The sequence below is a fragment of the Lolium perenne genome, chromosome 2 (assembly GCF_019359855.2).
Source record: "Lolium perenne isolate Kyuss_39 chromosome 2, Kyuss_2.0, whole genome shotgun sequence".
NCBI lineage: Eukaryota > Viridiplantae > Streptophyta > Magnoliopsida > Poales > Poaceae > Lolium > Lolium perenne.
The window spans coordinates 68496797-68512633 of NC_067245.2; the positions used below are offsets into that span (position 1 = coordinate 68496797).

Below are 15837 nucleotides of genomic sequence, written 5' to 3' on the forward strand. Positions count from 1 at the left end.
TGTCAACATACTCAATTTTTTTTTTTCATTCAACACACGAATTGATACATGGTTGGAACAAAATCTGCAGATTTAAAGATCTTCATATAGTCACACCCAGACCTTTTCAGAAAATTTTGGAATATATGAACTCACACAGAAGCACATCAAGTACTGCATTTGACGCTGAACAAATGGTTCCTTCCTCAAGTACTGCAACCGTTGATTCCTTAGACGCATGTAAACTCTTGTTCCAATTATAACAGATAACAGACACGGCAGCTTTGGTTCTGCTTTGACAATGATGAACGGCCAGTGCCCTTTGTTCATATGCATTTTATCGCGGTCAAGTGGTACTCCAGCATCCTAGTCTGAGTTTAAGAGCCGATTTCCAGAGTTACATCACAAGTTTCACTATAGTACTCCGGATAAGCTGGTAAAGAAGACGAATACGCACATATATACTTACAGTAATTAAGATAATTTGTAGCGCTTCCCATCAATAACAGTGAAATAGAGGGCGTAGAAACAGTACCAGACTACCAGTACCATAATTTCTATCATTACAACCCTGATGAAGAAAACGTCACTACAGTCTACAGCCATATGTCCGACACAGAAAGCTGCCCACTATAGCACTGGGATGGTCAAGCTGCAGTTTTGCTAGACATGATATGTTGCTCAAAACTTGCGGTTAAAATTAGGTAGAATCAAGGTACCAACTCCTTTAAGCACTAAGCAAAATGTTCGATCCGCCATTGCAGATGGTTGCTGTTCTGTCAGAAGGACCATCCATTTGTAGTTCATCAGGAGCTATCAGAAAGGCTTTCCACCGTGTTTAACATAAGAGTCGGCAAAGAGATACGTCTATCCTGTCATTGTTGATGTATCTGTATTGTGAACCCGCTGATCATTGGGTAACCAGGCCAGCAACCTAGGCCATTTCCTGGAAACAAGTAAATCAATCATCAGAACTATGAAAAAATAACAGCCGAAAGAAATAAAATGTAAAAAAGAAGTGATGTGTAAGATGATCGTCTTACAGCGGGGAGCATGTGATCATAGTCAACAAAAGTAACCCATCCACTGAAGATTATTATCTACAGTCTTGATGTTAATAATTTCCTTCATACTTAGCAAAAACCTGTCAACAGACGCTCTGTCTAGATGCATAACTTCTCTAAGTTAGTCAAGGTTCGTTGCTGGCAAAAATGCTTATCCACAGGCGCGAAGGAGCTTAAGAAGCTTTGTTATAGCTAACAGATTTCAGAAGCAACCCAGATGCTGAAGGTCAAGTTCCTCAGCTATCTACCGCCGTGATGCTAATGGTTTCCTTTCAGTCTTCTCTGCAAAATCTGTCAACAGCAAGCTCTTTCTAAATGTATGGTACTTCTCTAAGCTAGTCCCAGCCCACCGCTGGCAAAAACGCTCATCCGTAAGCACAAAGGAGCTGAGCGGAAATGGACCCTTTGGAGCTTTCTTCAACGAAACAAGGAAACGGTGACGGGGACGAATTCTTTGCTCAAGAGACAAGCTCAAGTACATGGGGTACTTGGTTAAGGACTGAGCCTCATTCTTAAGGTCATTGACCAAATAAAGATACTTCGGTTTGAGATTTTTCTCCAACGACAAAGATAACACCTGAAAAACATGGCAGGATGAGAGACTCTGAAGCGCAACAACAAAAATATAAGGATGGGGAATGATTACATGGATATGGTAATACCTGAGTAAGGCTTGTCAATATTTTGAGAATATCAGAGTTTTTCATGCCAATGCTTCTAAGGAATTTGATTCGAGGCAAGATGCCATCCTCAATGCTGTAGTGAAGCAGTTGTGGGTGCTTTGTGACCATTTTGACAATGCTATCTTTGGGTGCCCCTAGTTCATTTGTGAAAAAGAGAAATCGAGATTTCCATGCATTATCAATTCGCTGCACCAATATCTGGGGGCTTAGCTGCACGACTTTCCCCACGTCGCTCTCCTCAATACCCACTTCCTCAATCAAATACCTTACAGTTGGCTTCAAGGACTGTTCAATACTGTAGGATAGAAACGAAGGGGCTGAAGAAATAATTTGCCCCATCCGTGCATCTGGAACACCAATGCCAGCCAGAAAAGCAACATGAGATTTCAGATTGCTGAGAGTGTATTCCAAAATTTGCGGCTGTCTGACCAGCATCCTCTTGAGATCCTTGCTTTTAACACCAGCACTTAGAAGGAACTCCAGTCTTTCTTCTGCAGAAGCCCGGTTGATTTGAAAGCAAGCCATGTGTCTCTCATAGATGTAAGTAAAATGGGATTCCCTCAGTCCAAATGAGCACAAGTAATCAATAAGTGGCAACCATTTGTCATCAAAGTCATATTCTTCTTGCAGTTTCTGAAACAGACTCCGGGAGATACTTTCATTTTTCAACTGCAACAACAAATCTTTGTTAGCCAGCACACCTTACATACTGAAATATGGACCAGTAGCATGGACATATTGAATCAAATTTAGTAAGTTACCTCTACTTCATTGTTCATGCTTGCAAGATCTAGTAATGTTCTGCCTAATTTTCTCCTTGGCTGGAGGGAATTATAACTTTCTGGACTACCATGTTTGTCACGAGTTTTGGGCCGCCTTCCTTCCCAATTCTCTTTTACCAGTGGTGTTTGTCGTCCTGAAGCATGGACATATAGAGTTTGAATACACGGTACCACTGTTTTTCAGAAATTTCGCATAACTTAAAGATACCTGCTCTCTTGCTGGGAGCGCGAGGGTTGTTTGTATAAAGGACACCAGGATACTCCAAACCTGATAAATCATCCTGAAAAGAATAATAATGCAATATAACGTAAGATATGCTGCAATAGTGAATTTTTAATATTTGTCCTATGAGTAGAGACAAACAAAAGCGAGTGTATTTTTTTGAGCTCAAAATTCTGTATAATAGATAATTCTAGCGCAACATCTAAAGATATAATAATATTAGCTGTATGTCAACACCGCATACAGTGTAAAACATCTTAAAAAATCCTATATATTATGGACTTTGATGAATAATTGTTAATTATAACGTCCCTTTAAAATAGTAAAACATGTGAGCATTAATTGTTGTTAGTACAGGAAGGGGGAATCAAACACTTTATATTAGAATATCCTTTTGAAGTGTTTATTGTTTGCAATGTGAGCACGGGAGTGCCCTCTTCAAAGGGAAAAAAAAGAGAGTACAAAAGCACCTGATGTAACTGAAACCACGAATAGCTAGATGATTTTGGTCAATATGCTATGGCTCTCCTAGCAAATCTCGGACCATTTTTCAGGAGGGTTCAACGGTAACAAGAAATGCATGATTTCTCATGCTTTGTCGGCAATAGTCTTTACGAAGGACCAACCAAGTTCTTGCACTAAAAATAAAAATGTCAACTGTGCCACATTATGCAGTGCTTATGATGTATCAGCTTGCTAGGACCCTTGCTTCCACGCACCTCATTGGGCCGGGTTCCATGGGCTCGCAACAACAGGATCGGCCCAACTCATAGCCAGTATCGGGTCGTCACCTACAAGTATCCAAGGAGAGGCAACGAAAGGGGTATCCAAGTTGGATCAGGAACTGGCGACGGCGGCTCCCTTCTCTTCCACCTCGGCTCTGTTTCCGTCCTCTTTCTTGCTTGTTCTTGTACCTAGCTACTGAATCCTCAAACTATCCGGCATAATTGTGCCTTTGAGTGAATCTGCACATTTGGCTGCTGTCATCTCGTATCAGAGCCGGTCACCACCCTTCCCAATTTCTCTCAAAATCTCCCAGATTTTTTCCCCACCCACCACAAGATCGACCAAATGTCTAGCCACCAGAATCTGTCAAACCAAGCCCTAAGCATGATCATCGATCGTGCAATTTACCCAGTCACAAAGGAGTTGCTGCATAAACTCTTTGATCCCTACGGTGTGGAGCAATTAGTGGTGTATCCTCCCATAATCTCAGAAGATGGAGATCCATGTGTGGCAGCTGATGTGTTGTTTAGTTCGGAGCGTGGGGCGGCACAAGCATATACAAACTGGGATGGCCGCTGCATCTACTACAGGTGCTGCCGCCTGCAGATGTGGATAGCCTTGGCTGAGGGGTTGCTGGCCCAATCTCCGGCAGCAGCACCTCCCGCGACCCCCGCGGTGTTGCATGAAGGCGGCAACGACCTCGCTGCCACGACACCCTCTGTCTCCTTCGACCACCCCATGGAGACTACATCCATCCAGACAGAGTTCCAGGACTCCACAGACACCACCCCAGCCAGGTCAGCGGACCCGTGACTGGGAGCTCTGACCCCATCGAGCTCGCCCTTGACAACAACACCGTCGACATCATACCGGTGCTCGCTGCAGCTGAAGCAGGGGATGGAACCGTCAACACAACCACGGTGGTGCACCCAGCGATCTCCACTGAACTCGCCCCTGACAGCGATGACGACGACGAGCATGGTGCTTCGCTGATAGTGGTACCGGCACACAGTTCTGAGTTTGGGGTGCCCATTATGCTCTCAACAACAAGTATCGCTGGAGTTGGCGTCGTCCTGCCATCTGCCACGATATGCATTCCTTGGACAGTCACCAGACCATGGCTGGAGTCCGTACCCCTGCATCCTCCGGATCAGAGGATTTTGTTCCCAGGTGCATGGTTCTATCTTCGACCAGAGGCTGTCATTACAACGCATTCAGAAGTAAACATAGTTCTGTTGTGCAACACGGCCATGGAGGTTCCCACATATGTGGCGTCGCAGCATGACGCAGTCCACCAGCAACCATGGTCACCACCTTCTGAGTTTTGCGACATGGCCAAATATCAAGCACTAAATATGGCAGGGTATAAACCAAATATGCTAGGTATATGCTGGGCATATTCGGTTTGCCTAACAAATTCAATCCATCATGAGCTAAAGGAAATCTTTGGTAATGCTGCCACCTTTGGTGTGCAACATAGTAACTCCATTGGTTCCACGGGAACAACTCTAGCCACCCTAGAGTCACAAATGCTACAACCGCTCAATAATCTCCCATCATGTTGTTCTGTGGCCAATGTTCAGCACCGTGCTAGGGCACAGTTGTGTTTCAATGCTCTGCTCTTGAGAGTTCAGGAATGTTCATGTTCTTGCCCAGAGGCTAGCATGAAAATACAGTCGACAGTCAAGACAGTTCAGGCGTGCAATGGCGCCGAGGAGGTCCGCGCTTATGTGTTGTTTGACGAGGTGCTGCACAATGACGAAATTCAGTGGCCACCATGGCCTCCACCTTGGTGCATGGGGAGAATCCGTAAAGGGCACATTTTCATTTCAAGGCTATTGTCATCGTTTGAGTGCAATCAAGAAGAAATACCATCTACTACATGTCTGTTTAAGTCTTGTCTTGGTCCTTCTGCAAGACCAAAACTATGTTCACATTTCCCTAGCAGCAATCACGTGTCAGACGGAGCTGAGATATATCAGCTACTTACACAACCTGAGGAGTATCTGAACTTGTGCCAACAGCCAAAACCACCCTGGTTATCTATTCTGACAAAAATTGACACAAAAGTTGCGGAAGGAGTGTATCCACAAGGGGAAGAGATAAAAAACGCACAACTGATCATGAAGCTACAATTACGAAGACCATATTCAGAGTTGACAATTGAGATATGTATGCATATGTTACACTTGACTACAAGAGGAAGAGAAGCTGGACTTCACTCATTCTACAGGAGCACTAGGAGACCGTTTCTCCAAGCTCCAGGGATACCACACAACAATAAGAAAGATGAGTTATCTGGGGCTGTCAGGGAATTGGTGATCCTTCAGAGTCAAGGTTATGGCTTGATATATCATGGGTTTGTTCTGATATGTTGTTTCCATGCAACTCTATTGCCAGCTTGTGGTCGAGAAATGGAGCTCCAATCGCCATGGGACCCCGGAGGTGCAACTACAACAAGCAAACAAGGAACATTTGATGTCATGGCTGCAACAACTGTCTTCTTGCAAGTTTTTGCCGGCCACAAGTATTACCTTGCTTTCAACGAAGTCCCATATTGTTTGGCATTGTTCCAGTGGGAAATTGCTTGGCAACCTGAGGCTGGGGAGCAGGTGTCTATGAGAGTTCGACTAGCTGTTACTACTTATCTAAGGGCCAAACCTAGGGAACTTCCGGATGTGTCTGCACCAGTAGTCACGAAGTTTCAGCAGCTGAACCTACTGTATTACTACCGGGCATCCAAATTACGTTCTGTACGAGTGCTTGAGCTGCAGGGGTCAACATGCAACTTATTTCCACCTGGAACATGCCAAGCTCACAAGGTTCAGAGCTACATGAAGTTCTCTTTTTCTGATCGTAATGGAGAAGGAATATATTTCAAAGTGGGGCACCTATTTTACCATGTTGCCCATCATACTACCCAGGGTGCCTATCGCTGCAGTGGTGTTACTGTCTATTCTCACTTCCACATGTGCATTGGTATGAGTAATGGTGAACGGCTAGCAAACAACCTCTGTGGTTCAGATGTATCAATCATTCAAAGCCTTCAAGATGTAGATCAATTCTGGGTGGTAGTGAACTTGGATGGTGAAGCTAATCAACACAGAAAGAGTCAATGGGATTGTGGAAGCTGTATGATTGCACTATGCAGTTCCGGAAAAAGGCGGACTACTATGCATTATCATGCACACCTCCAGTGGTCACCACTACATCTTGCGGATACATTTCTGATCTGGTGGGTGGCATGGACTGTGGATGGTTTGGAATTCTCTATGGGTCACGGACAAGCTCCTTTTCAAGTAGGGAGGAATGTCATCCGAGCTGCCTTCTCCGACCATGTCCAAGTCAGCCCGAACTACTGCATCGACATTATCTACTACCGCGGAGATTATCGCCATGATCCTAGCAGGACCAAGAAAATTCACGTGCCATGGGATCTTGGCAAGTCAGGCCTTCAATATCCTTGGAAGCTTCGGCTTGGGGACAAGCCGAGTTTCAAGAAGGGAGGGATGCTAGGACCCTTGCTTCCACGCACCTCATTGGGCCGGGTGCCATGGGCTCGGATCGGCCAACTCATAGCCAGTATCGGGTCGTCACCTACAAGTATCCAAGGAGAGGCAACGAAAGGGGTATTCAAGTTGGATCAGGAACTGGCGACAGCGGCTCCCGTCTGTTCCACCTCGACTCTGTTTCCGTCCTCTTTCTTGCTTGTTCTTGTATCTTTTTCGATAAAGGGGATATATTAATATCAAAAGATACCAATTACACCCAGCCTCTGCAACACCGCAATGTCCTAATAACATTACAAATGCACACAGCCAAAAAAGAGAAAAAGAAAACTAAGAAATAAAAGTCCCGCTACAGTATCCCAGCCCTAGCAACAGTAATACATCCACCACCAAGACAACACCTGAAATTCAGACACTTCAAAAGCAACGCGGCTTCCAAGAAGGGAATAGTGCACCGGCGCCGTCGTCGCCCGATCAAAGATCTTAGGTTTTCACCCTGAAGATAGTCTCCGTTCTCAAAACAATGCCTTCAACAAGAACATTGCCAGACACAACCAGTTAAGGCCAGACCTTAGGTTTTCACCCTGAGGGCTTGTTTGGTTGCAGCCCATCCTGGAGGGTTCCCCTCGTTTTCCCCGGGCTTCCATTCCCAGGTCCCAATTTCCCTGGTTTAGCCTACGTAGCCGTTTGGATACCGCGAGCTGGCCTTTCCGCGTTGATTCCGCTTCCATCCCCGGGAGACGGTTCCACTAGTCGATAGGTGGGGAAGAGATTCCGCGTCTCGCTCTTGCGACTCGGAGGCGGCGACGCTGGGAGCGACGGCTCTGTCCCCGACGCCTCCCCATCTCCGGCGACCGGAGCGAATCCTGAGCGCATCTTCCGAGCACCTCCCCGACCGCATCATCCCTCTCCTCTGCCGCCTATCCCCTCTCCGGCGGTCGTCTTTCTCCTCCCAAGATCTGCTCAGCCGTAAATCTATCGTTCCCCCCGGCGACGACGATGACCGGCGGTCGTGGTTCTCTTTCTCGTCCATCAACCAAGGTTTGTCCCCTACTCCTCCCCTCGTTTTGATTTTTCTAATTCATATCTTGCACTGATGAGTAACTGCTCCAGATCTAGGAACGTGAGCTCCTTGTTAGGTTTCTTTGTGTTTTTTTTAGCTTAGTTTTGTATTTTTTTTTTGTGCTTCTCCAGATCTAGAGATCTTTGTGCTGCTCCACATCATAACATTACCTGGATTGTATTCGTGGCTAGTATGCATACTGTCATGTCAATGAGCCATGATCCGTTCATGTCTGCTTGATGGATTATATATTCTGGAGTTTCAATCAATTACCACAATAGAATACTGCTAGTTTATTACCAATCTTGGGAGTGAATCTCCAGAGAATTTAGCATCATGTGCAGTAGGAAATAATATGCAAATTTACTCTGAAAATATGCTGCAGCAGAACAGTTGTATTAGAATATATGCTCTGCATCATGAGGTGGGGGTGGCTGCACCTATAACTATACCACTGTATAACCACAGAGAATGGTTTCATTTTATAAAGCAATAACAGTTCCTCATGTGTCTCAATTTCTGGATGTGTGTGAGTCTAGATTTTTTTGAGTAAATCATTTTTTAAAACTGAGTACACTACATCTATTTCCCTGTGCATGCAGATTTTGGCAATGCAACATCATGACCATCACCATTGCCATGTCTGTAGTCTGGAGATGCATACTATTCTTTGAGATATGCCTTAAAATGGTTTGAGATAATACAGTGTGTTGTGTTCTAGTAGGGTAATTTCTTTTTCGAACTTCTTGTGTGCGTGCTATACTTCATGTCATATAGGGTAACATCAGTGTTGTTGCCAAGATTATATGGCATTTCCTTTCTCTTGCTTTAGTATTTTAACTAGAATAATATTTTCCTACGTTCAGTTGTATGTTGGATGTGACACAACTGATGACAATGCATCTTCAGTTGGATCCATGAATCAGCAAATTTTGTCTATGCGTGGTGTAGGAGGCTGGGCGGAGGGTGCACATCGTGGTTGATCGGCGGCCTCAGAGAGGGCAGAGGCGAGCCAGAGCAGGAAGAAGATGACATCCTTCCTCGCGGAGCGGCGACGGAGAGGGAGATGCGGAGGAAGCGGAGGATGACGGCGGACATGGAGCTCCTGCGTTGTGGACTCCGTCGAGTGCGTCGCCTGCATCGAGCTTCTGCGTGTGGTTGTGGACCATGAAAATTGCAGCTACGTGCAACTTGCAAGGTCAAGAAAGTTGCAGGTATGTCTTTCTCATGTGGATGGTTTTGTTGCTTCAAATATGTTAATTGCTCTCTATGTTCTCATTAACAACATAGGTACAAGACCAAGTAGACCAAGTACTGCATACTGTGTGTTTAGATTATGTTGCTTCACAGATAGTAGTTTTACTTGGCTGACACCTTGCTCTGTGTTCAGACTAATTCAATGTAAACACCTTGACACAATATTGATATAGTAGTTCAATTGTCACATTAGTTAATTTTCGAATTCAGTGGATGTTATTTTCAAGATACTTCACACAATGATACATATGCATTTAGCTAGTTAAGTGTATGGTAATTTTGATCTTGTAGTGGATGATTAATTTGCTACATGTACCTTCTTATTCTTCACAAAAAGGAAGCAGAACGCCCGAGCATGGTCGATACTTTGGTGGCGTGGCTGCTGGTTTTCGGTTCGCGGAAGAGCTACGGTGACGAGTTGGAGCTGTCGGACAACTAGAAGGCCATGGGAGCTCATGAAGATTTTCACAACAAGACGATGCTAGAAGTTCTAGCAGTGGCAAGGGAACAGGCGCGGATCATGACACTGATGCAAAGTTTTCTTGGATTTCATGCTCTTAAGCTATTTATGTTTTTGAAATGTTACTCCCTCCGATCCGAAAAAATTGTCTGACAGGAAGTTTTTCAAGACAACCCTTACGATTTCTTTTCTCTTAACCCGCACTCCACGTGGTTTCCTCTCGTCCGTAGTCTGGTCGACGCGACTTCCAGTGGATTTGGGATCGTCTGCGCCGGATACGATGCGGTTTGGTGGATGGTTTGTTTGATTTCAAGTGTTGGCTTACACGGTGAGCATGTGTGGACGTGTGGTGGTGGAGCACGGGATGGGACTGCCTCGTGCAGATCACATGAGTTAATTAGCGCTTTGGATTTTGCCTAACGCCACAGAGTGGACCAAGATGAGCATGTGACGCGGGGCTACAGGTTGTAAAACGTTGTGCTTCTTTTCCTGAATCTAGACGGACTTAAATGTAAAATGTACTTGTATTAGGCTCCGGACACTTTTTTAGGATCGGAGGGAGTAGTAATGAACCAAGATGTGAATGTTGGCATTCGTCCATAATATAATATTGTAATAGTGTGCCTTATTAGACTTTCTAGTTTTTCGGTTGTTGCTGATTTTGTAGAATTGATATTTTATTCTGATTTCATGCAGAAGAGGCTCCACGGTTATAGGATAGTGTCGGAAGAAAACCAACTGAGAAATAGCTTTTCTGAACTAGCTAACGTAGTACGGACCGGCAACAACTGAGAAATTCCCCCGCATCCCTCTCCCCCGTTGCTACCAAACGAACACAGGAGAATGGGCCCATTTTCCCCGTGCGGGAGGGGATCCCATGTGCCCCCCAAATTTCCCGTTGGGGCTCTGATTCCCTGGTTTTCTTAGGCCCAACAACCAAACAAGCCCTGAAAGGGAAGACTTCGAACTTCACATGTGCTGCCGCCCCCACTTTCATACCACTGTTGCTAAGTCCGGAACACCAAGCAAGCCCCTCAACAGCGCAAAGACTTGAACCTCCATTAGCTAGTCCTCCAATCTGGCCTTCATGATATTCTCTTCTTCTGACTTCACCATGGATCAGCTGTCACTTGGTGTCAACACAGAAAAGAGTTTCGCGCAGCACCCTCCAAAACCAAGCGGTCGGAATAAAAGCATGGACGCGCACGACCGAATACCACCGATCCAGCAAACTCCAGGCAATAGAAGCACTGTTACATTCACCAGCGGCGCCTTCCGGAACTCAACACTCCGGCCAGATCATGAAGGGCAGGCCTCCGGCAGGTCTTCATCTTCGCCCAAGAGAGACCCTAGGACCGCCGCCTTTATTCAGGCCGGGCCCCCACGCCAGCGACCATCCCAGGCTAGCATGGTTGCCGCTGGAGACACCAAGCAGATCACGTAGTCGGAAGACACCGCACACTCCTGGGCAACGCCGCCGCCGAAAGCCAGCCCTCCACCGCCGGCCGCCGAGAGGCGAGGAGAAGGGGACCTAGGGTTTCCCTTGCAGCCCGCCCCCAACCCTCCCTCCGCCGCCAGCAGGGCACTCCACCACCTCGTCGTCCGTCATGCCATCACCGAGCCAAGGCCAGGCACCGCCATCGAGGTCCCCGACAAAAGGGCCGCGCTCCGGCCCGAGGAAGACGACCCACGAACGACCTCCTCGGCGCGAGATGACGAAGAATCCCTGCCGCCGCCGGCCGGCCTTTGCCAGACCGCGCCCCCTGGCGGCGGCGAGGGGGGAGGCGGCGACGGCAGGGTAGAGTTCTCCCCGGCCACCACATGGGGGCGGCTCGGGAGGAGGACGAGAGGGTTAGGTCAATCTTTAATGTAAAATTCAACGTAATCCTAATAGTCTCGCTTGTTCTTGTACCTAGCTACTGAATCCTCAAACTACCCCGTATAATTGTGCCTTTGAGTGAATCTGCACATTTGGCTGCTGTCACAGCTGTGCCCACATTATGCGGTACTTATGATGTGATGAAGTGCGGTATACAGAGCCGAAATGGAACACGCAGGAAGACAAACATCCAAATTGTCCATCAAAATTGCGTACTATAAGTATAAATCCTACAGGAGGCACAAAGGCTATATGTATCCCCTTTATTAGTGTATGTCAAATCTTGAAGAGGCACAAAACCAGCTATTAATACAGCACACTATATGCTAGGCAATTTTTCGGTTAAGGTCTCCTGCGACGAGCACATTTGAAATCATAATCAGCTAATGAATAGTAGCGCAATTTATTTTGAACCGTTGGTCGACTTATTGTATTTCTCCCGTGACGAATATACCAAACGAGAGCAGAGTTTGCATTTCTCCCATGACTTAACTATACCAAGCGCTGATGAATAGTAGTACAACAGGTTGTGTAGCTTAATACGATCTGAGGAACGCATAGCAACGAATACACCAAGTGAGAGCACAGTTCGCATTTCTCCCATGACAGAGCCAAGCAGTGAAGCTGCAAAAGCCTACTCTGACAAATACTAACAAGTTAGCGGCACTGGGGGAGCTCACCTCGCTCTCTTGGTCGTCCTCGTCCTCCTCCTCCTCCTCTTCGTCGTCGTCGAGGTCGTAGTAGGGGTAGCGGGAGCGCCTGGAGCGGCGGTTGGGCTTGAGGAGGCGCACGTTGGTCTGGAGCGAGAAGGCGGCGGTGAAGCGGGCGCGCTGGGCCGTCGCGGAGGGGAATAGGCGGCAGGGGAGGCCGAGCGCCGCGAACGGCGGCGGCGGCGGCGGCAGCAGCTGCAGCGCCATGTACGGAGGGCTTCGATTGTTTGGATTTTTATCTGCGGCGGTGGGGGATGTCGGATTGATTGATTCGGTTGGGGTTTGGATGAGGACGAGGGGAGAATCTTACGTGGAGCGGCGGAATCGGGTAGGGGTTTAAGCCTTAAGCCCACTGGGCCGGGCTCGACCATTCTTTACAGTTCGTGTGAGATGCAATGGGCCTGTTCGCCTGCACACCTGCACGATGAGATATGATTCTCAAAAAAAAAAATATGTATGAGAGATTTTCATTTCTTGCATTTGGTTGCCCACATGAGATCCGATATGATCATATCTATTGAATAGGTGCTCACCATGTATGCCACACGGTCGATATGATCATATCTATTGAATAGGTGCTCACCATGTATGCCACACGGTCGATATGATCATATCTACCACCAAACCAACTTACAACAATCAACATACGTGTGAATGCTATCTACTTTCTTTTTGCGGGTAAGTGTGCATGCTATCTACAATGTGAAGCATGCATCATTTGGACAAACTGGTAATCACCATTGCACGCTGCTAACATGACTATAAGCATATCACGTTGCTATGCATGAGGGAACAGTTTGTGAAAGGATGATAACTAGCATCTGTAAAACTAACCATCTTATCGATAGTCATCATGTACATGTACCACGCATCATAATGGTTTCACCCCTCTTCGAGACAATTCAATCCTTGTTACTCCAGTTGTACAACATGGTTGGAATAAAACGTATAGATCCAACATGTAATGGATGAACTAGCATACAATCCTCGATCACATTTCTGGACAGATCAAACTACCACACATGCATACAAGAATTATCAGCATACACATCTAGTAGAACACAACCTTCTAGATCCAAGCCAATAAAATCTAGGGTTTGAGCTTGCTTGCACCAACCATGGAGAAAATGGTGAGGAGAATGTAGACCACAACTCGAAAAAGGGAAAGAACACCGCTTCCACCGACTACCACCACTCATCAGAGAGGATGTCGTCGCTTACATGCTCATTAGGGAGCTTCAAGCCGGGTAGATGAGGGCTCAACTGAACGGAATGCAACCTTATTTCTCCTACCTACCCTGACGAGTATGGCTGTTTTGGACGTTCCCAACAAACCTTGTTTAGGGATCCAATGTTCTTGACATGTATAGTGTGTACCGGGCCTGGTTAATGCCACAAATTTTAACAAATGAGTTTACATTGGATGTTGTAAACCCTCTCTTGCCACCTTACATAAACATATTTCCATTTGTAAAAAATGGACAGAATTTACGTCCCCTCCAAGTTATCATTAACCCAAAGGGTTAATTATGTGCAATCCTGGTCTTTTCTGGTCTTCTCTTCTAGACGTGGTAGCCGATATGCTCCACCACTCATTTCGTAAATCAATTAAAAACAACCCATATTAATTATGACAATGAAAAAAACCTAGCGCAACAAATGGAACCGGAAATTACCGTTTCCTAACATCCTTCTTCCCAACAAGCAAGAAAGCATCCACACATTTGAAATCAACACATTTCGGAAAGACCATCGTAATTCACTTGTGCGAAAGGTCCTATAGAGTGCATAACCTAATGGGAACATATTGCCCTCCCCTTCCCTCATTGATACTCAATAACCTTCTCATAAATTTTCAAATTCCGTCCTAATATCGTAAGGGTTAGCTATCATTTGAAATAGAACATTGTCCTCCACAAGCCAAACGGCCGCCATTATTACTAAGTACCTCAATGGGACAGATCTGGCCAGGCAAAAAAAAAAAAATCATAGCCATTCGCATATCAATCAGCATGCTTGTTCTGTGGCCGCGGAGGTATCCATGGACATTTTTTTGCCCATATCTCCGGATATCCAAGTACCCATGGAGCTACTTTGAAAATGAACATTACATAAATATATACATCAATTGAGGGCAGCGGAGCCGGACCGGTAGAGGGTTGAGGTTGCTAAGAAGGTAGAGGGTTGGGGGAGGGCCGCATACCGTGTTCGCGTTGCCTTCTAGTCAAGGAGGAGGTGGGGTGTGAGAGAGCACCTCTAGCGGCATCGTTGGGTAGCCGTCTCACCGACACCGTTGTGTGCATGCATGCATGCGAGGATGGGATAGGCCGAGGGTCAAGGGAAGATGCGTCTAGCGAGAAACAAAGAGGCCAGGTTTAGTAAGATTGCAAGTGTTGCCTCTTTTGAGAAAGTTAGGATGTGGACTGAGGAGGGAGTAGGCAACATGTCGTGGTACCCGCCCCATCAAATCCATGTACACAACCACCAACCCATACCCACGTCCAACGAGCCGGGCATCAGTAGACACTAGGATTTGTGAATAAAATTGGCATCCTCCCTCTACGCGCGAAGAGAGATGGGCATGGAATGTCAAAATTACCGCCGTACGACGGCACCATCGAGCTGCCATTGCTTATCGATGTCGATGATATATGCCTCTCGCCGCCGTGCGGAAATGGACATGTTGGTGGTGTGTGTGGGGGCAGGGGGAGGGGGGTTGGGGGTGTTTGGGTGGTGATGTATCTGTGCCATCTTGCAAACAACCAAATCAGGGCAGGCCCGGCCTTGAGGGGGGGCGAGCGGGGCGGCCGCCCCGGGCCCCCGAGTTAGAGGGGCCCCAAATCACAGCTTTCTCTAAGGTTTATGTATGCAGCAAAGAGATGCAGCTGATGTGCGGCGACGCCATCAGAGCGAACGGGAGTTTCTTTCGTACGATTTGAGGAAGAAGACAACCAAACGTTACTGTTTCCTAGTGGGCTGCAAGATGGGCCATTTTTCCCTCAGGTTCCCTTGGGCTTTTCTCTCTTTCAGTTAGCTTGGGCTTTCTATACTTAGTTAACTATAAATGGATTAACTGAGTGGCACCAGTGCGATGATTTGTTTGATCATTTGCTAGTATACTTGTTATGTCTATGTTTTCTCCGTGCGGTGTGCGTCGTTCTGACACTTTTTGGACAAGAATGGAGGATGATTCGTCGTTCACATTGCGTGGCTATGCAGAGAAGCGAGAGGAGAGCGTACCGCGTCCACGGCTATTCCTTGTACAATATAAGCTTTAGGTCATAAAGGATGGCAAAAATTTACGTGACTCAATAAAAAGTTGTGAGGTACTGGCAGGAATTCGGAAATCACGTCTTCTTATTCCAAAGTTCGACGATCTGGATTATATCGCGCCTTTGTACGGAGTGCCCCCAATAAAAATTCCTGAAGTTTTATTGGCCATAGGGCCTTAAATTCTAATTTCGCCCCGGGCCCCAAAAATCTCAGGACCGGCCCTGAATCA

The 15837-nt window shown here is 46.5% G+C and overlaps 1 protein-coding gene across 1 annotated transcript; it reads right to left on the minus strand.

Moving 5' to 3' along the window:
* Window positions 1–413: 413 nt before the first annotated feature.
* Window positions 414–12622, minus strand: LOC127332874 (transcription termination factor MTERF9, chloroplastic). The gene is made up of 6 exons (XM_051359208.2): window positions 12306–12622; window positions 2717–2789; window positions 2488–2642; window positions 1706–2395; window positions 1023–1620; window positions 414–925 (listed from the first exon to the last, which is right to left on the minus strand). The coding sequence occupies exons 1-5, from the start codon at window positions 12540–12542 to the stop codon at window positions 1288–1290; spliced, it is 1488 nt and encodes a 495-aa protein (XP_051215168.1). The 5' UTR covers window positions 12543–12622; the 3' UTR covers window positions 414–925; window positions 1023–1287.
* Window positions 12623–15837: the final 3215 nt, after the last annotated feature.